Genomic DNA, 18,745 nt, shown 5'->3' on the forward strand with positions numbered 1-18,745 from the left:
AGGTAAGAGCAGATATTTATTTCTGTTCAAACAATAGTAGAATCAAAATCAAGGAACTTTTAATCCTTTTTTATATGCAAAATCTTTTTCTTTTTTTTTTACCCTTCTCAGAAATAAGAGGAATTATATAATCAGATATAAGTTATTCAGCTGATCACAGATCAGACAGACTTTGTAATGCAAGATGAAAGAATTTACCCAGGTGTATTCATTGTTAGCCCTCACCTCAGTCCATTCCAATTTGCCTGTCTAGGCACAATGTAGGTGTAAGTAGCTGTGTTTCATGTGAAGTATGCTCTTAGTGAAATGTTTATACCTGAAAGCCTTCACATGAAGAAAAACATAAGTGGAACCAGAAATCTGTCTAGTGCTTTCTAGCAACATCAAGGGGAAAAAGTAGGAGTATAAGGAAAGGGAGGGGAAGAGGGGCTCTGCTAGGAGGAACAGAAGGAAAAGTGATCCCATTTTGATTTGATGACATAAGAGTTATTTTCACTTAGGAGTTTTGTAATGTCAATCCAAAATATTTCAGTGCCCCTTCAATAGAAATGGCGTAAGTGCTTTCCCTTCTGTGTTCGTACTACCTTATAGAAAGTAAATGAGAGGTATTTGTAGATATTAGAAGGGGCATCATATTTACTCAATGGTTGTTTATGAATCAATTGCTCTAATATGTTTTCATAAGTTCAGCTGGTGAGACACAGTGATAACCATTTGCACCAAATTACATAAGGATGTTGATACGTTATTAGATTAAAAAAAATCCTGACAATCACCTGTACACTAGGAATCCTAAACAATATTAAGGAAGTTATGTCTAGCAACAAGAAAACTGGTCATTCTTTAAGTGTGACCGTGACCTCATGAAAAAAATAGAAGTGGAGACATGGGAACAGCAGTAGAACCAGTTGGTATAAATTAGGGGGAAAAGGAACATAAGTAGCATTAAATCATGACAGAATTCTGAAAGGAGTAGTAGGATCAAAAACTAATATTAAAGCAAAACTTGCCTTTTGGAAAGGATACTGTGATGGTTGTCTAGGCTGCTATATAACATGCTTTAATTCCCCAGATGATCCATGCTCAGTCTAGATTTTATAATACAGTAAATCTCAGGATATTTGCCTGCAAAAAAAAGCATTCTTTTTAATTTTGATATTTGGTTTTTGGTTGTTTCTTTTTTTTAAGTATCTTTTTGAATGCACTATTGAGAAAACAAGAAGGATACATATTCTTTTCATAAGGGTTTTAATGTTTTTATTTAAACTGCAAATTAGTATACATTTTGTAGTAGCAATTAAATTCACTCTGTGCCCAGTAGCAGCAATTAAAAGAGCAACCACAGAAAGATGACTGGCATATGAATCCATTTTTAGTCTTTGAAAATCCATTTTTAGTCAGTGAAAGTACCTTGACAGATCTGCATCACTCTGTATCTAGCCTTTAATGGGGACATTGATTTCAAATTTAGCTCTTTAAAAATCAGATTCTTTGTTGGAGCTTCCTTGATAGACAAGAGAGGGAGGAGATTACTCCTCATATCCTAAAAAAGCTCAGTAATATGGAGATCCTAAAGTAGCTCTTTTAGATTTGAACCAAAAGATGTGCATTCAACTAAATGAACTAAAATTCTATGCATTCAACTCCATTTTATCTGCTTTTTGTAAAATAAGCTTGGTGCCACAGAATCAATAACTTCCAAAAAATTCTGAAAACTATGGTCTACATCTTTCTACCCAAGCCCATGAAAGTTAATAAAATACAGACTTTGAACCTGCTTTCATCAAATTCCTATGTCTAAATAAATTATCAGTAGCCTTATGCCTACACATAGTGTAATTTTTAACTACAACTTTGACTTTATCATTGTAAGGCCTCATCTACTTTTACTTTTATTCAAGGCAAAATATATTGAGCTGGATCTGAAAGCCCAAGAGAGCAGCGGCTGCTGAAGCTCTGTGACCCCAGATCGAACCAATAGATAGGGTGAAGATGTAGAGAGGCTTATATACACACAGCACATGTACACACTTCAGTTATCCATATATTTTTATATATATATATATAGTTTCATGCACAGCAAACCACACAGATCACATAGAGGCACACAGAGCAGTTGCACAAGCACAGGCAGTACCAACAGCCTCATTCTGCTCCCCTCTCTGTCTAAGCAGGATGATGATCCACTAAGTGAGAAAATATGCACATTTATGTACATTGTGGAGGCCTCCAACAGCTGAATTTAGACACCTAGTTTGCCCAGCAGCTCCCCCAGTACCCCAGTCTTCCCAGTTGCTAGGATTTGGGCATATGAATCCTGAGGCCTCAACTCCTCTCCAGCTGCTGATACAGATGTTCAAACACACCCTGTCACACATACAGAGTCTCTCACCCAGATGGGGATTTAGTAAGGGGATAGGACCCTCTGTGCTGGTCAGGCATAAGACATGACCAGACAAGCACAGAGACCAGAAAGCTATTTACATCTGAAGGCATAGGCTGAACAAGTGTGGAGACCAGAAAGCTGTTTGCATCAGACCAGCTTCTTTTTCTCACCTTAACCTTCTATTCCCCCTACTTCTTCCTCCACAAATCACTGAATCTCCTCCCCTTCTCTTCTTTTGGTCCCTCCACTAAACATCCAATATAAATCCTGTGCAGTCCAAGACCGCTTCACATAATGTGTCTCATGCCCCAGGCAGTGACCCTCACTCAGTCCAAAAGGTGCTCTGGTATTTTCTTATCATAATGGATTCCACATCTGGATGCTGGGCCTGAGGCTGTTGAGGGACAGCCCTGTCAGGGAACCAGACCAGGTTGTGCCTTCCTCTGGGTCCTTAATTTGGGTTCTCACCTGCTATTGTGCTCCTGTGCTCCTCTGTGTTTGTGGTGCTGGGTCTTCAATAAGCTGATGTCTCCTTTGATTGAAGTGCCTAGGGTGGACTTCTCCCATCTGCCAGTCTGTCTGTACTCCACTGCATGTACACTCCTTTGCAGACAGGGATTTATTACATAATCTATCAGCTGTGTTTATCTACTTCTTGATTTCATTTTTGCTTCTCCAATAGACGAGATAGTCCTTCAAGTTTCACCATGCAAGTATTAAGTAATTACTTCATATCATCATTCAGTTGAGTTCAGCATTAGGTGTAGTCATCCATTCTGTCAGGCATGTTGGTTCCCAGTATATACAGTTCAGCTCTTAATTTTAATGTATTTTTTTTAATACCTTAAATACCCTTTCTTAGTACCTTTTCCAGGCTCATCACCAAAAACTCATCTAGTACTTGACCTTCTTATGAAACTGACAATATCAACTAAAGAAAATAAATTAAGGAGGTACTGCCTCCTTAATTAACTTGTGATTCTATTACATTAGCACATCTTCACTATCAGTTCAATCACTCCAAGGCGCAGAAGTTTTGGTATTGTTTTATTTTTTTTAACTATTGACACAAAAAATAAAACGTGTAGGCTTTGTTCCATATACTTTTGTTTAATTAGTTATCTAGTGAGTACATCTACAACTTTCAGCCTTGTTTCCCCCTACCCCCTACTGCATGAAGTTCTCATTACAGTATGTATCTGTGAAAAATAATATCTGCTCTTCCATGGCAAAATAGTTACTAGATATTTTTTGGTAGAGACAGTGCAAGCTGTCATAAGGCATCTTGTCTATTTGGTCTTCCTCTTCTTCCCCTCCTTTTTTTCTTTCTTCTGAATATCTTATTGCCCTTCTTCCTCATCATCCAGTGCTGTAATCACCACTGCAGCGGAAACTGAGACTGAGAATGAGTGAGGCTCAGCTATATGATCCCAGTCACTCTTTCCTCCCCTAAACATATTATCTGTAGACTGTGCTGCCTTTGAAGGCATCTAAAAGTGACTTTAATCTGCAATTAAACACCTTCTGTGATAAACAATACAAATGGCACTACAAAAAGATGAGGTCTTGCACACATTCATACTTTTTTTTCTAAGAGAAGCTACCTGGTATCTGATTATTGGAAAGCTAGAGTTAATCTTTTTCTTGTGTCTTGCCCACTTGATACTTGTGGAGATTTTTCCATTGTTTCATATCTAATTGTTCTGGATTCTGTGGTCTTTTTCTTCACTGATCAGCAAATGTATCCATTGTACTGGTTCTTGTACTTATTAAACAATTTCCAAGACATAAGACTACCCAGTTCCTCTTGTAGCCTTTAGCCTGAGCTTTCTGAACTTTACAATAGCATAAATCATAGAGTCACTGAGTTCTTTAAATGCTCTCTTGTACTCACTTGACCTTATTTTATATCCTGAAAACTGTCTCTGGGAGATAAACTCAGCATCTGACATAATACTGTCCTCTACATTGAAAGTACCCTTCTGATGGAATGCAAGACTTACGATGATTATAATACATAAGAACATTTTCCCCTTTGATACTTTTCTTTTTGTGTTTATATTTTCCATGTATTTTATGAACTAGCTGCAGCTTTCTGACTTCTCTAACCTTCTAGCTTTTGAAATCTCATTCTTTACTTCTATTACCCTGGCTTTTTTCCCCTAATATAATATCAAATGTATTTAAATTAGCAAATCCATTGTTTCCTTGAAGTTTGAATTGGTAAACTCTTGTTTATCCTTTTTATATATGAATCCAATGAATATTCTTGTAGACTTCACAGATTTTATGATTAATATATTCTGTTGACCACAGTTCTAGTTACCTCTGTCTTAAATTCCACCTAGTTGTTGTGGTTGTTTTTTTTTTTCATTTTTTCCTGCAACAGAATGTGTTTTAAATTTTAAATAGTATGACATCTTAGGAAACATGCATGTTCTTCTAATACCCTTCAGTTTTAAGCTATCTTTCATCATCAACTGTAATGATAGAAACTATTACCAGTAAGCTCATCGGCAATACAGACATCAAAGCTTGTTTGCTTATAGTGTTAAAAAGGAAAGTCTTTTCTCAAAAAAAGAACCTTAATTCAATAAGAAATTAATATACATATATATTTTTATATGTATATATCTATTTTCCAAATATCAAATTTACAAGTTGAATTAATCAGATTGTATGAAACATGTATATTACCTGTAAGATTTCACTCTTTTGAGAAAATTACTTATAAAGAATGCCATAGGCAAATAGTCCTAAAAAATGAAAGAAAAATAAGATTAATTCAAAATTCAAGATTTTCCAGCATTTTTTTAAGATTGGAGTGTAAAATTTTTGTGCAGGATTGAAAAATCTTGGTACCTTGTAGAACAGATATCAAATGACAAGCTGAACACATCCCTTTGTATCTGGGCTGCATTCCAGTTTTTTGACAATATAAGTGCTTTTCACTTATGCTAGCAACACCCCCACAGAATGAGTAGCTGGACCGTTCAAGAAACATCCTTTATGTGCTTCTGACACATTTCCTACCTCTTGTATTCATTGCCATTACTGCCTTAAGCTTCTGACTCAATTTCCTTTTTTATTATACTGGGATTATAGAGCAGTGACAGGTGTATCTCCAAATACTCAGAGGTCAGCTTCCGTTCAAATAAGCACTGGAAAGTGTAGATATTTATTTGAAGTGAACTACCTACATATTAAAGCAGTTTCTGCAACCTGTTCTCCTTATTAGATTTGGATTGTTGATGCTAAAATCAGATTTCAGGCCTTAAAATTAAATTGCAGGAATTTATTTTATTTTAGGACATACCAGCAGAAGTGGAAACTAGAAATACAGGCCACCTTGCATAGAAAAATGGCTTCAGATATTTTCTTTTTCTTCTTCCTTTCTTTCACTGGCTCAAGGACTAAAACTATTGTGATGTATATGTTGAAGTGTTCTTACTGTTGGGAAACCAGAAGAAGCAAAGCTATCCAAACTGTTTTATTGCTATAAGACAAAAGTAACAGATAAAATAATATAAAGAGAAACATGTAGTCCTCTCTTGAAAACCATGAAGTATATTTAAAATTTCCTGAAATACTGAACAAGTGTTCTTCATAACAAAACACAGAAAAATCTTTTACATTTTTTTTTCTTATCAAAAATGACAAGAAAATCAAAAAGAGAGAAAAATGTAAAAAAAATAAATTCATGAACAGAAAATCTGCAACTAGCCTTATTTAGGTCAGACAAATTAAAGAACAAGTCCTGTAGGATATTGACTTTGTAACCAGCAGGAAAATTCAAAAGTGTGTTTCATACAACACCGATTTTGGTGCATTTTTCATGGGGATGCTTCTGCTAACACAAATGTATAAACTGTAATTTTCACACCTGTTTCCTCTGAAATTAATTCTTAGACATTTGTGAAGGCCATTTATATTTCAACAAACTCTTTATTGTATGTGTTTCTAAAATCCTTTTATGCAAGATATTAGGTTCGGACCCTATACAGAGCCAATATAGACTTACAAGTTAGGGAATAATGGAAAAAGATATTGAAACAGCCTTTTCTTCACTGCTTTGTTGCTTCTAATGGTCTGAGTGTGACCGTTTTCTGTGTTGAAACTGTCTTGAGGGCTCTGCCAACCTCTTCTTTTATATGATAGTGATCTGAAGCAGAAAGTTCAACACAGGCTGGTGCGGAAAAGAAAAGAGGGATCAATTTTCAGCCTCTGTTGGCTATTAGTTTGGGAACAGTAAGTAGTTTATAAACACCTGCCAAGGACATCAGTTCTTGACACATCAGTGTTCTTGTCAAGCTCAGCTTAAAGGAGCATAGAATGAGAGCAGAGGCAGTACTGTGCAGCTGCAACATTCACTGCGTGTCACTCAGGTCACAGCTACCTGTCCCTGCCTCTGCTTCCACTTGAAGTCACTGACTCTTCTCCCATATGGAAGCTCTTCCTTTCACCACTCTATACCACTTCCATATCCATTCCTTAGCCTACCTCATCGACTTCATAAACTTGTGGAACTTTAAGTACTTGGTTTTCTTGCCATCATTACTAGAGGTGCCAAACTCTATAAATAGGGTGATGAAAGAAGGATGGTAAAATTGTAAGCAGGGCTTTGTGCCTTACAGTTCTGGCTCAAACATACATTCAAGGTGCATTGGCTTAACAACCTTATACTGTTGTATGTACTGTTGTACTGTATTATGCTTCTCTGTCCATGTCTGCTGTAAGGTGATGCAGGTTATCATACATTTGAGCACAAGAGGATGCCTTGCTTGACCTCACACTGGCAGTCATAGTAACTCAGTTGACATGCTGTATCAGTTTTATTGCTGAAAGTTGGGGGTAAGGCAGATCACTCTGCCAGTGAAAAGTAGAAGGCTTGAAGGGATAATTATAGCACACCCTCTCATGGAATGCCTTAATAATCGGTGAAGAGAACAACAGCATGCATCAGCCACAGCCCTGCAGCTCCACACTCAATCACCCCCACACATGCACACCATCCAAATGTAATAGGTATCAGGGCACAGGCTAGACAGATGTTCTCTCTCCAACCAGAATAAACTTACTGGGGCCCCACGAATGAAAAATGTTGATGTGCACAGTAATTTACATGAAAACCTACATACAGGGCATCTTGCCTAAGTGTCAGCTCTGGAAAAGGATGCAGGAGTTCATAGCGTCATTTGATCCAGTTTTCTGGAGGCTTCAGAGGGCGTGGAGGAGGGAAGAAAAAATAAATTTCAGCAGACAAAAATGAAACATAAATAAATAAATTCCAGTCTTCATTCTCAAAGACTTCTCTTGAGCTCATCTAATGAAACTGAACTGTATTCTTCCCCTTTACATGGTTGTTAATGCTGCTTTCAGGTAGAAGAGAGAAGGAGGTAGCATAGCTCAAGATTTAGTTTTCAACACTATCATAAGCCAGCTTTCATAAAGCTCAACAGTAAAGTGGTTCATTAGATTTTAGAGTGACTGATGTAAAAAAGATCCCTGAGTATTTCTGATCAATCTTTCCAAGGGCCAAAATGTTTTCCTATTTCCAAGCTTAGTTTCCTTGTTTAGACTGAGTAAGTTCAGCCCACATACATTTAGAAACCGACTTGAATTTTAATTTTATTCTAACAGCTAATTGTGCCTGCTATGGTTATTTTCCTATAATTCCCACAAAGAAGCCCCTCAGCTTTTGCTGAAAGGCTTATTGGAGATTTTATAGGGCTATTGACCAAATCAGAAATGTGCAGTCAAGTAAGGCAGAGTTACTATAGTGTATTAGAGGTAGATTTTATTCCATTGCCAGCTATCCAGGGAGGAAGAAAGGCTCATATGCAAACTGCTGCAGGAGAAAGACATTTTATAAACAGCAGATGTTTTTAGACTAGCCCTTTTTATTTGGCCATAGTTATTTACAGCTCACTTTGTTCAACTTCCATTGTCACTTACTGTTTGCTTCATATCTCCATGGGAAGAGGAGTGGTCTTAGTCAGTAAAGCAGAAGATATGAGGACCCAGGGAGTTCAACAGTTTTATGTTTTCTTTATTTTAATGTCAAAACATTTTATGTGTGATATGAGAGGGAGTTTTTCAGATGTGCCAAAATCCTTACTCCTTTGATGATCCATTTATTTGATTTGTCTGTCCATGTCACTCAGTTTCTATCTCATCCTGCTTTAAAAAAAGGGAAGCTTAATATTAGAACAAGGCAGTGTGATGCCTTCTGACCAGAGCTTCTGCTGACCTCAGTGTGAGTTCGGTGTGTGAAATGCTTCATTATTGCTTCTTCTTACTTAGTTTAAAAGGAATAAAACCAGCATCAGAGCCACTTTCAAAGTTGTGGCTGAGTAATACAGATTTGCTACTGGTGTCCAGGAGAAAACAGTTTCCTAAGTTTGACTGTTGACCACAGAGCAGAAGTGACAGAACAGTTTGTCAGTGGAGAACATCATATAGAGCTATTTAAAGGTTGTCCTCGACCTTTCCACCTCTTTTAAATCCTCTTGAGAGAAATTTAAACTTTTCTTCTTCCAGTTGCCTACTGTCAGTACCATATTTGTGTTTTTTCTCTCCATGCTATAGATGTGAGCTATCGGAACACATTATGGGGGCATCTTTCAAATCCTCTTTTAAACTCTTGTCTGAGAAAGAGCCCTCAGATTCATCCAGGTCAGCCTTGGCAGTTAAAGTCCACAGCAAGGTTTTTGTTTCCTTGTTCTCCTCTCCAGCCAACTTTTTACAGACAGTGGATTGATATATGACCTGAATGAAGACAGGGGAAGGTTTCTTACTGACACTGAGTCCAAGATTTTAAATACTTTTTATATGTGAATTTTGTTCTGAAATTCATATTTGCATACATATATCTACATATCTACAAGTAGGTGTAGGGATCTAATATTGGTAAATTTGATGTTATAAGGCTAAATTTTTAGACTGTAAGCAGATTTCTCATATGAAAAAATGTTCTACTAACATAACTTTTGTCCATTTCTGAAGTGCTATAGGGATTGCTACCTTCAAAACAGCCTTCAGGGAAGAATTATTAAAAAATTCAGGTGCTTACACATGCAATCTTTTTCACTGCTAAAATCCCTTATGTATAATGCCCAAATGAGTAACACAAATAGGTAATGCCACAAAGACACTTAAATTGTTGGAAAGTCACTTACTGTGTATGGAATTCCTGATCTCTAATCATAATTGTAAAATACACAACTGAAGCAAGAAGTAATGTATGAGAGGGAATTGCTATAGGTTCATGCAGATTGCTCATATCATGCAGTGCTCATATCTGACTAGTTTGGAGGTGGTATTGCATGTGTTTTGGTGTCAAGATTTGTGTAATGTGTGGAACATCAGCTTTTATTTCATGTCTAAGTGAGGTGTCATCATTCAATACAAAGATGGAAAGTATGAGTGCAGCTGCTCTGAAGCAATTTGACAGGAGTTTCACAAATTCATCATGGGCAGAATAGCATCTTATTGGAAAATCTGCCTTTGCTATCTGCTACTTTAACCATCATTCTTTTTTTGCCTGAGCACAGTAGATGAAGTGATCCCTTGTAATAGTTTTGCCTATTCATGGAGATATTTATGGTAACTATACCTATCTGTCAACTCTTCTGCTTCAAAATACTGCTTCTGTCAATGCAAAGTTCTAATGAAGAAAATTTTTCTTTATTCCTTCCTTTGAAGACAAAGACAGGGATTTGTTTGCTGCAGGATGGTAACCAGGAGCCTTTCAAGGTGCGACTGCACTTAGCCAAAGATATACTGATGATCCAGGAGCAGGATGTGATCTGTGTGTCTGGTGAGCCTTTCTATTCTGGTGTAAGTAGTTTTTATTTTTTCTTTAAGATGTACTTTATACAAAGAAAAAATACTTTGTGTGTGTGTGCTCACACATGCATGTGTATTCATTTACTCGCACAGTTTGATATATCATTTTCTACTGTTAATATTAGAGTGTAAAGTGTTAATATTAAGTGTATTTTAATATATTGTCTTTTGAGAGTAAATCTTAGTAATACTCATCTAAGACACATCAATAAGACAACAAATAAGTTATATGCATAAGTACTTCATTTTTTCTCAACACACAGCCTTGAATATTTGAGCTGTTGAATGTGACAGGAATGACACAATCAGTGATTTTTGTCATGCGTACAGATACCTAAATGCACTTAATTATCTGAGTTTTTTCTGTGGAGCTGATAAGACATTTCCCAGTCATTGTTATGGCAGGAGTTTGCTGGGAGAGGAATTATGTGCTATCCTCTGTTGCTTTGGATGCTTCACATGGTAGCGCAACATCAGCCTTTACATCATGTGTTGCTAGTCCATGATGTGAAGGTCACTAGTTTTAGCAGCTAGTGACCTAGTTTTAGCACTAGTTTTAGCTAGCTTTATTGACACATCATGTCAATAAAGGTGGACTTTAGCTGTAACAGTGTAGTAGTGTGATTTATGTAGTACTTTTTCTACACGATGCGTCAGATTTCTTATTTAAGCATCATATTGGGTTTTGTGGATAAGAAAGTAAGCTTTATAGACAGTTACTTGGAAGATCTATAAAATGTTATTTAGAATCGTATAAGAGGTTTTGAACCTATTGTAATTCTAAGCTTTTGTTTAATTCTAGAAGATACCTAGCAGAAAAGGAAAATATTTACTATCCATTTCTATAGACATTTTTATAAATAATGTGATTATATTTTGTACAGTTATTTTTAATATTCACGAGAAACTTTGAAAAACATTCCGCTCTCCCTGTGAGCCAAGTAAAATTATGATAGGGTTTCATGTTAAATCTTAATCTTGGGCAAGGTAGTAGTATAATATCTGTTTATGTAAATGTTATGTGTCTGCTCCATGTCTACTTCAGTAATTAATTGCTACTGCTGCCACATCCGCATATCTCTAAATACATGTATAATAAAATGAAACAAAGCAGAAACCAGAAGTAAATTAATAGAATGTTAGTGGTGCTAACAGGGAGGAAGATTAATGGAAAGGCTATAGGAGAATTCATCTCACTGTTAAGAACATCACAAGGTGAATGGTTCTGAGTTTTCCTCTGAAACAGGAGAACAGGCTTCCTACACTGTTGCTATACAGGCTAGGGTTATTTCCAAATATAATGTATATTTGTAATGCAAATTTGACATTAGTTTTTGACAGTTTCGTGCTGTACAAATACAATTTACTAATATAGATATGTGCTCTTCCCATGGAATATAGATACTCTTTGCTAATCAGATGTACTGCTCCTCAACATTCAGCCCAGATAGAGAGAAATTATGACTTCAAGCTCAGGCTATAGTTGTTCAATTAGCAACACACTGCGGCACCATTGCTATACCAACCTCATTCTAGCATTATTTATTAAAAGATTTTATCACTCAAAAATATGAATTCCATTATTGTGCTGTAATATCAATTACATCTGCTGAACTTGTTATTTGAATATTTTAATGAAATGCATATTTAATTTATTTTTTCTGTTTCACAGCAATATTTCTTACAGTTTTGAGCTACAGTTTAGCAATGGCACTGTAAGAAACAGCGGATGATTTGCAACAACAATTACACTCCTCCTATATTATTTGCCTGTTGAGTGCATAATCACTAACTGATACTGGTCTGGGGATGAGGAGAGGTTTTGGAAGCTGTTTTTAGTCTAGTGACTTTTGAGCACTTTACACAGATTTCCTCTGCGATGAAGACGAGGTCTTGAATCAGTAGGCTCATTCCGACAAAGGATGACTGGCATTTAACAGACAGCTTACTGTCCTTTTGTCACAAGACATTTAAATCATCAGGGATCATTTTTTTTTTTTTTTTTGGGGGGGGGGGCATTTTTTCCCATTTCTATTCCCGATTTATTAAGTTTGTTTGCTTTACTTATATTTTTACTTTGCTTGGTTGTTTTTATTTTGTTCTTTCTGCCATTCTAGATGACTGACCACAACTATTTTTTTACAGGAATTCTACAGACTAAGAGCAAGTGTTTTCATTAGTGAGTAACACTGAATGCCTCATAGAACAAGCTACAAAGAATAAAACCAGAATTTTTAACTGAGGAACAATAGCATTCTTAGAGACAAGCAGCTACAGGAGCAGTTTTTTAATCTGTTTTTTTATTCTTTATAATTCTTTATAATCTTTTAATAAATAATCTCCAAATAATTGTAAGGTTTTGCTAATCACTCTGCATGTAAAGGAATGAGAGTCTTATTATGTTTTTAATCCGGAACAGTATCTCTTCTGTTTGTTGGGGATGAACCAATTTCCATGCCCCTCTGTGTAAGACAGACTTGAAACAGGCACTTAACGTTCCAGTGCTATCCTGATCTGCATCCTGCAGAATAATCTAAATAAAATCAATGGCTCCTTACGAATGAGGTCCTGCTTAATGTGCACTGGAACACTTCCTTTTCAGTGGAAAACAGCTCAAGTTTCCCAAAATCTAAGAGATGCAAAGGAATCTTGTTTATTCTTTCATTGTATGCAGTTTGGAGTAAGACAATAAAATACATAAAGGATTACAAACAGCATAAACAGTGTTAAACACTGAAAAAGAAAGCATTTGTTTCTTAATAGGTTGCATAAAATGATAGTGTTAATGAGGGTCTTGCAGAATTTGTACTTGTAGCCATTCCATAAAGCATCAGAAATGATTCAGATGACCACAGATTAGAGCTAAATTCAAGCATCAGTTGCATCAGTATTATGAGTTTTCTTCAAGTGTGTAACAAGAGTTGCTTTCCATGATATGTAGAAACATGGTGAGTTCTTCACTGCACTACTGCTAGGGATATCTGATGGAGATTTGAACTCCAGTACTAATGACCAAAAGTGAGATGAGAAATCTTGTGAAACTCAAAACCTAGAAGACAGTGTCTTTACTAATCCAAATGAAAATCTTGCCTCTAGAGAAGCTTTATAATTTTGGAAGTGTATGCTTGACTTAGAGTAGCTTGTGTCCTGAAGATATCCATGAGTCTCTACCACTGGAAGATAAGACAGGTGACCACTGGGTCAGCTAAACTTTTTTCCTCCCCCAAACTGCTGTACTCTCAGAAAACATTTTCTCATACTGCTGGATTTGCCAACAGACAGCTTTTGTCATAAATCTCCATGACAGTTTCTTGTGATACAGAATACTTAATGATTTTATTCTCTTCATCTGAAAAAGAAATGCCCTGAAAACTGCTGAATTAAATAATGTAGGAAGATCACCAGTGTTTATGGCAGACAACATTTTTTTATATTTCCTTTTAATAACATTTATTGGATTACATGAAATTATACTCACAAAATTTTGCTATATGTTGTTCCAGATGACAATGTGCAATAAGGTAATTATATTTAAATGGTAAAGGTGGTATACTTTTAAGTGTAACTTTTAATTCAGAACCTATAACTTAACTGTAACTTTCCTGAGCATTCGAATGAAGTTATTACATTTCCCTTACTTTCATATTTTAGAGTTTCTGAGGCTTCCTGAAAGTGAATTATATATCTGTTACATTAGGTCCTTCTTTTTTTTTAAAGTTTAAAATTTTCTTTCCAGATATTGTGGTGTGGATAAAACTGATTTCTGTGTTGTATTTGTTTATTCATTTACTGGTTTGATTCTGTCTGATTGAATAGTATGAACAGTGCCAAAGTGAAACTCTCTGTCCTGGAGAGAATTGCAAATATGTGAACAGACAGGTCACCTTTCAACTGTTTTCCATTCTTGCTACCTTTAAGAATGGCAATTTCTTTTTATCTGTTTGTTTGGGTTTTTTTAAATCATGTTGGTATCTGTCAGCTATTCAGTGGAGTGAATCCTTTTTTTGCACAGGAATCATCAAGTATCTATCAGATGGTGTTAGCTTTTATTTATTTTTTTTTCCCCTTGTCAATCTGGACAGCTTTTAAGAGACAACCCAAAACTGACAGATGCAAATATGATTATTTGGGGACAACCCAAGCCAGCTTATTTTTCTGCAGCTACTTAAAAATAAAAAGCACAGCAATTTAATGAGGTTCAAACACAGGGCTGCCATTTGTGATGCCAAACTTGATAGAAAAGGGAAGTTTTTCCCCTCTGAAAAAGACAAATATTACAGACCAGAAGACACTTGGAGAACCCAAAGCATTGATCAGTGTCTATCAAAAAATTACAGTGTTTCTTACCATGTCTAGTGGGAATTCAGATCCATGCTGACTTTAGGTTTATTTCTAGATTAAGAAACGCACTACTTATGAAGGTGTAGTTATGAAATAAATCACTCCTAGGAGTAGAATCTTTCTAAGTAGATATTTAGGTGAATGTTTCTGCTTTTAGGCATATACTGTAGAACTGGAGGATCATTTTGAAGTGAGGATCAGAACAAGAGAAGGGTTGGGTGCTCCTGCTTGTTCAAGTCAGGGTTAACAGGCTACACGGGATGGCTGAGTTTATCTCCAGCATGGCTGCAGAGGAAGGGGAATTTGCAATTGCCCAGGCATTCTGCCTCCATCCTTCACTGCCAGCCTTCTCCAGTTGCATGAGGAACTGAAAGGAGACATGCTTCAAATGTCACATGGCAGAAGTTGTTAGCAGCTGAGCAAGTCTGCTGGCAAACCCTGCTAACAGTGTTAATTCAAACTGGAAATGTGACTGACCTGTGTCCTGTGTCCTTTATACTCAGAATGACTGTTAAGGGCTGAGTGCTTATGTCAATTAACTCAAAGAAATGCCAGTAAAAAAGAAAAGCATTACAAAGAGAGGATATAAAGCCTCTCGTCCTGAAAATATATGAAATAAAAATTAAAAAACACAAAAAACCCAACAAAAAACCCAAACCAAACCAAAAAAACCTCAAGGCATTTCGTAGTAGGATCACTGGTAGCTGATAAACTGCATGAGAGCATGGCCTTGAAGATATTGTGGCATTAAATACTACCAGGTTGATCTGTGAAGTTGCTGACAATGTATTGATTATATCTTCATATTTTACTTAATATTGTATTTATTTTTTCACTTATATATTCACATTTTTAAAATTATAGTCTAACATTTTTCTCCTTTTTTCCCATTTTTGCTGTGCTATTGTATATTATTTATGCCACTGTGAAAAGACCTTTTTTTCTATCTGTATTAATCTTTTATCTGTATTAATTCTCATTATTAGTACCTTTACTCTTATAAGATGAATAACTAGACACACTGGTGTCCCAAACTGAAAATTTTACATCTATATCCTGGTAAAAAAGTTGAGTTATGGAATACTGAAGTTACACACACTGTTAACTCCATTTTATGAAGTTTAGAAATGTCTTTATCCTTTGTTCAACTGTTACTTGACTACTTTCATATAGATTATTAGATCACATTAGATTACAGGCTTATAGAGAATAAGTAATTCGAAAGTATTACTGATCATCATCACTGTTAAGAATCAGGCAATTAAATACTTTTTTTTACATCACATACCAGTCAATATGAAATCTTTGACTCTTTACTATGTCCTAAGATTAAAGAGTTACAAATAACATTAACTCTTGACTAAATACTTAGTGATTACAAAGGATTCTCTATTTTCCTTTCCTGACTTTTTACTCTTGCTATGTGCTCACAAGGTCATTCTTAACTTCTAATCTCATTTAAGATGATCTCCATGATCTCAAGAAGATCATTCAGATTTTAAGGATATATTTTAATACATATTTAATGAAAGCCTGAAAAACATTGCTTCTGTTTCACTGTGTAGCTCTGAGGAATAATTTTTTGGCAAAACTCTTAGATCTCCTTTCCAGTCAATGAACATATGTGTGGATCAGGAATTTTCTGAGTTAGAAGCATGGAAAATGCTGACAGCTTGGCAGCAGCTTTGAGTCTTTCAATAAAATGATAACTACTTTTGTTCTGTTCTAAGAAGCAGCTGAAACACTGCTCTGAATCTTGCATTTAAAGATCCTAGGAGCTCTAACTGCCCCTCTTTTTGGTGTAAGGTAGGTAGCAAATGTGATATTAAAATTACAAGCTGACAGGACATTTAGTTCTTGGTATTGAACTAAACAGCATTCCATCATAATCAAATTCTAGTTTTTATTGGAGATGAAGTTGCTTTTTTGAACTTGGAAAATCATTGCAAATTATATCATAGGAAAATGCAAACTGAGGAGAAAGAAACACTATGGAAAACATTAATAGACAAATCCACATCTGACAGACTTTTAGTTAGGTTTTATTTTAAGCAGTTAGTTAGAAACAATGGAGTAGCACTAAATTTAACCCGGAACAGCACTTTAACCTAGAACAGCATAAATCATCAAACAGAATGCTCAGAGCACTTCTTTACTAGTCCAAAATGTGTTGCCTTCCAGAGCTGATGCCATAATTTATTAATTGTTGTAATGCCTTTTAAGAAGTAAAAGTTATTAGGCCAGTGAAAAACATTTTATTATTGCTATTTTTTTTTTCAGTTAAAATGCTGATTAAAGCTTTCAGAACAAAGTAATCTGCTTCAGTTTCCTTGTCAAAGTTTGTAAGACTGAAAAGTGTTTTGAATTAGCCTAGGTTAGATATAATGCAGTGCCTTCATTACATGTAATGCATCACTATAGTGGATCTAGTTTGGAATAGTTTCATAGTGATTGTACCTTCTGTCTCTTTTTCTGATGAGAGACTTCTCCAAACCTGACTGACCCTGTCTATCTATACTGATTGTGCTGAAATACAGGAACATATGTTGAGAAAATATATGTGCAGACTTATTCTGTGCAATATATATGATAAAATTAGTGTAATTGCTACATGTAGATGGCATTAAAAAAATCATATCTTCCATGAATTTATGCCATTGACATTTGGTAGATATGCTATTAGGATTTTTTCTTACCAACCAAAATGACTAATAGTAAATGATCTTTGGAAATAAAGTCAACAAGATGGACTAGAAAAAAAAAGTCTATTTTGAAAATGTTCATGTCTAAGACAGATACTTATAGAACAACTTATAAGAAGAGCAGTAAGAGGAAAAAAACATGGGTTACATTAAATAATTCTGTCTGCAATAATATCCTTTAAATCTTTGGTTAGAATTTTCAAGCATAGTTCAGAGGCCAACAGTGGCAGTGTTTGCATTAGTTTTTTAATTTGGATCACTACTGTGCTTTAAACTGAATTGTTGGATCATGTGCGCTTACCATGTTTTGGTTTGCATCAATGGGCAGTCTTGGAGTACACCAGCAGTATTCTTTTTACATGAAACTAAACTGGAAAATGTTCTACTAGAGCACAATTTTTGTACTTCAGCGTGGAGTCATCAGTCTGCATGTGGGACCAATTTAGGACTAGCCAAGGCTAAGATCTCTGAAATCAATGTAATGTGTAGTGAGTCCACACCTATGTTCTTACTGAATGGCAGTACTTGCTAATGTGTTATGAACTGCTTTTCTTCCAAACGGTGTCTTTTTCCTCTACAGCATAGTTTTCATGTGGTTTTCACATTCAGGAATTCACAAGTTTATTAAAACAAGAAAAATCAGTGTAGGATGGAAGCACAGAAAAAACTTACTGTAGTAGGAATATAAATGTTATGGCAGAAAACATTTTGTATAACAAAGCTTGATGTTTGTTTGGTTTTTGTTTTTCTTTTTTTTTTTGTTTGTTTTGTTTTTTTTCCAGGAAAGAACAGTAACGATTAGAAGACAGACTGTAGGAGGATTTGGTTTAAGTATAAAGGTAGGATAATATTTTTGTTATTATTATTTTTATGTTATTATTCCATGTGACACAAGAAGTGTCTGTATATAGTTCATGTTGCTTTTAATGAGGACAAACTGTATTTTAGGTGACAAGAAACAAGGGAGCAAATATATTCTAGAATATTAAGACACTGTCACAGTAGGCAATCAGTGTCTATACTGCCCAATGGAATGGAAGGCAATGTGAAGATTCAAGCTGAGCAGCTCTGTAATAAGATTTGATATGAGAGTTGAAAAGTGTTTGTGAATTCACAGACTGTGGTCTTGTTTAACAGCACTCTAATTTAAGTGGTTATTAATGACTGGTAAGTTACAGTGGCAGGCACATGGAACAGCCAATAAGTTAATCAATTCTACAAAGTGAATCATTTTCATTCATTGCAAATCATTAGGACAGAAAATGTTATTGCTTTCTCATATTGCTTATTTTGCTGTAGATCAAGCAAAGGCAGCAATTTATCATAGTACTGTATTTTTTATTTCTTCAGTAATATTTAAGAACAAATCTAAGTGTAGGTGATCCTTTTTGAAGGAGGGAGGAAGGGATGAGGAGAGGGAGAAACAGTTAATTCCTGTCACCATTATCTATGATTTTGAAAACCTTAC

General features: G+C 35.5%; 1 protein-coding gene across 1 annotated transcript in view; it reads left to right on the plus strand.

Moving 5' to 3' along the window:
* Window positions 1–548: 548 nt before the first annotated feature.
* SNTG1 (syntrophin gamma 1) overlaps window positions 549–18,745 on the plus strand; it is a 144,964-nt gene continuing 126,767 nt past the window's right edge. The window contains exons 1-4 of the mRNA XM_030444688.1: window positions 549–553; window positions 8,975–9,092; window positions 10,091–10,225; window positions 18,060–18,116. Coding sequence (XP_030300548.1) covers window positions 549–553; window positions 8,975–9,092; window positions 10,091–10,225; window positions 18,060–18,116 — 315 coding nt within the window. The remainder of the gene's footprint in view (window positions 554–8,974; window positions 9,093–10,090; window positions 10,226–18,059; window positions 18,117–18,745) is intronic.

Source organism: Calypte anna, chromosome 2, assembly GCF_003957555.1.
Source record: "Calypte anna isolate BGI_N300 chromosome 2, bCalAnn1_v1.p, whole genome shotgun sequence".
Classification (NCBI taxonomy): Eukaryota; Metazoa; Chordata; class Aves; order Apodiformes; family Trochilidae; genus Calypte; species Calypte anna.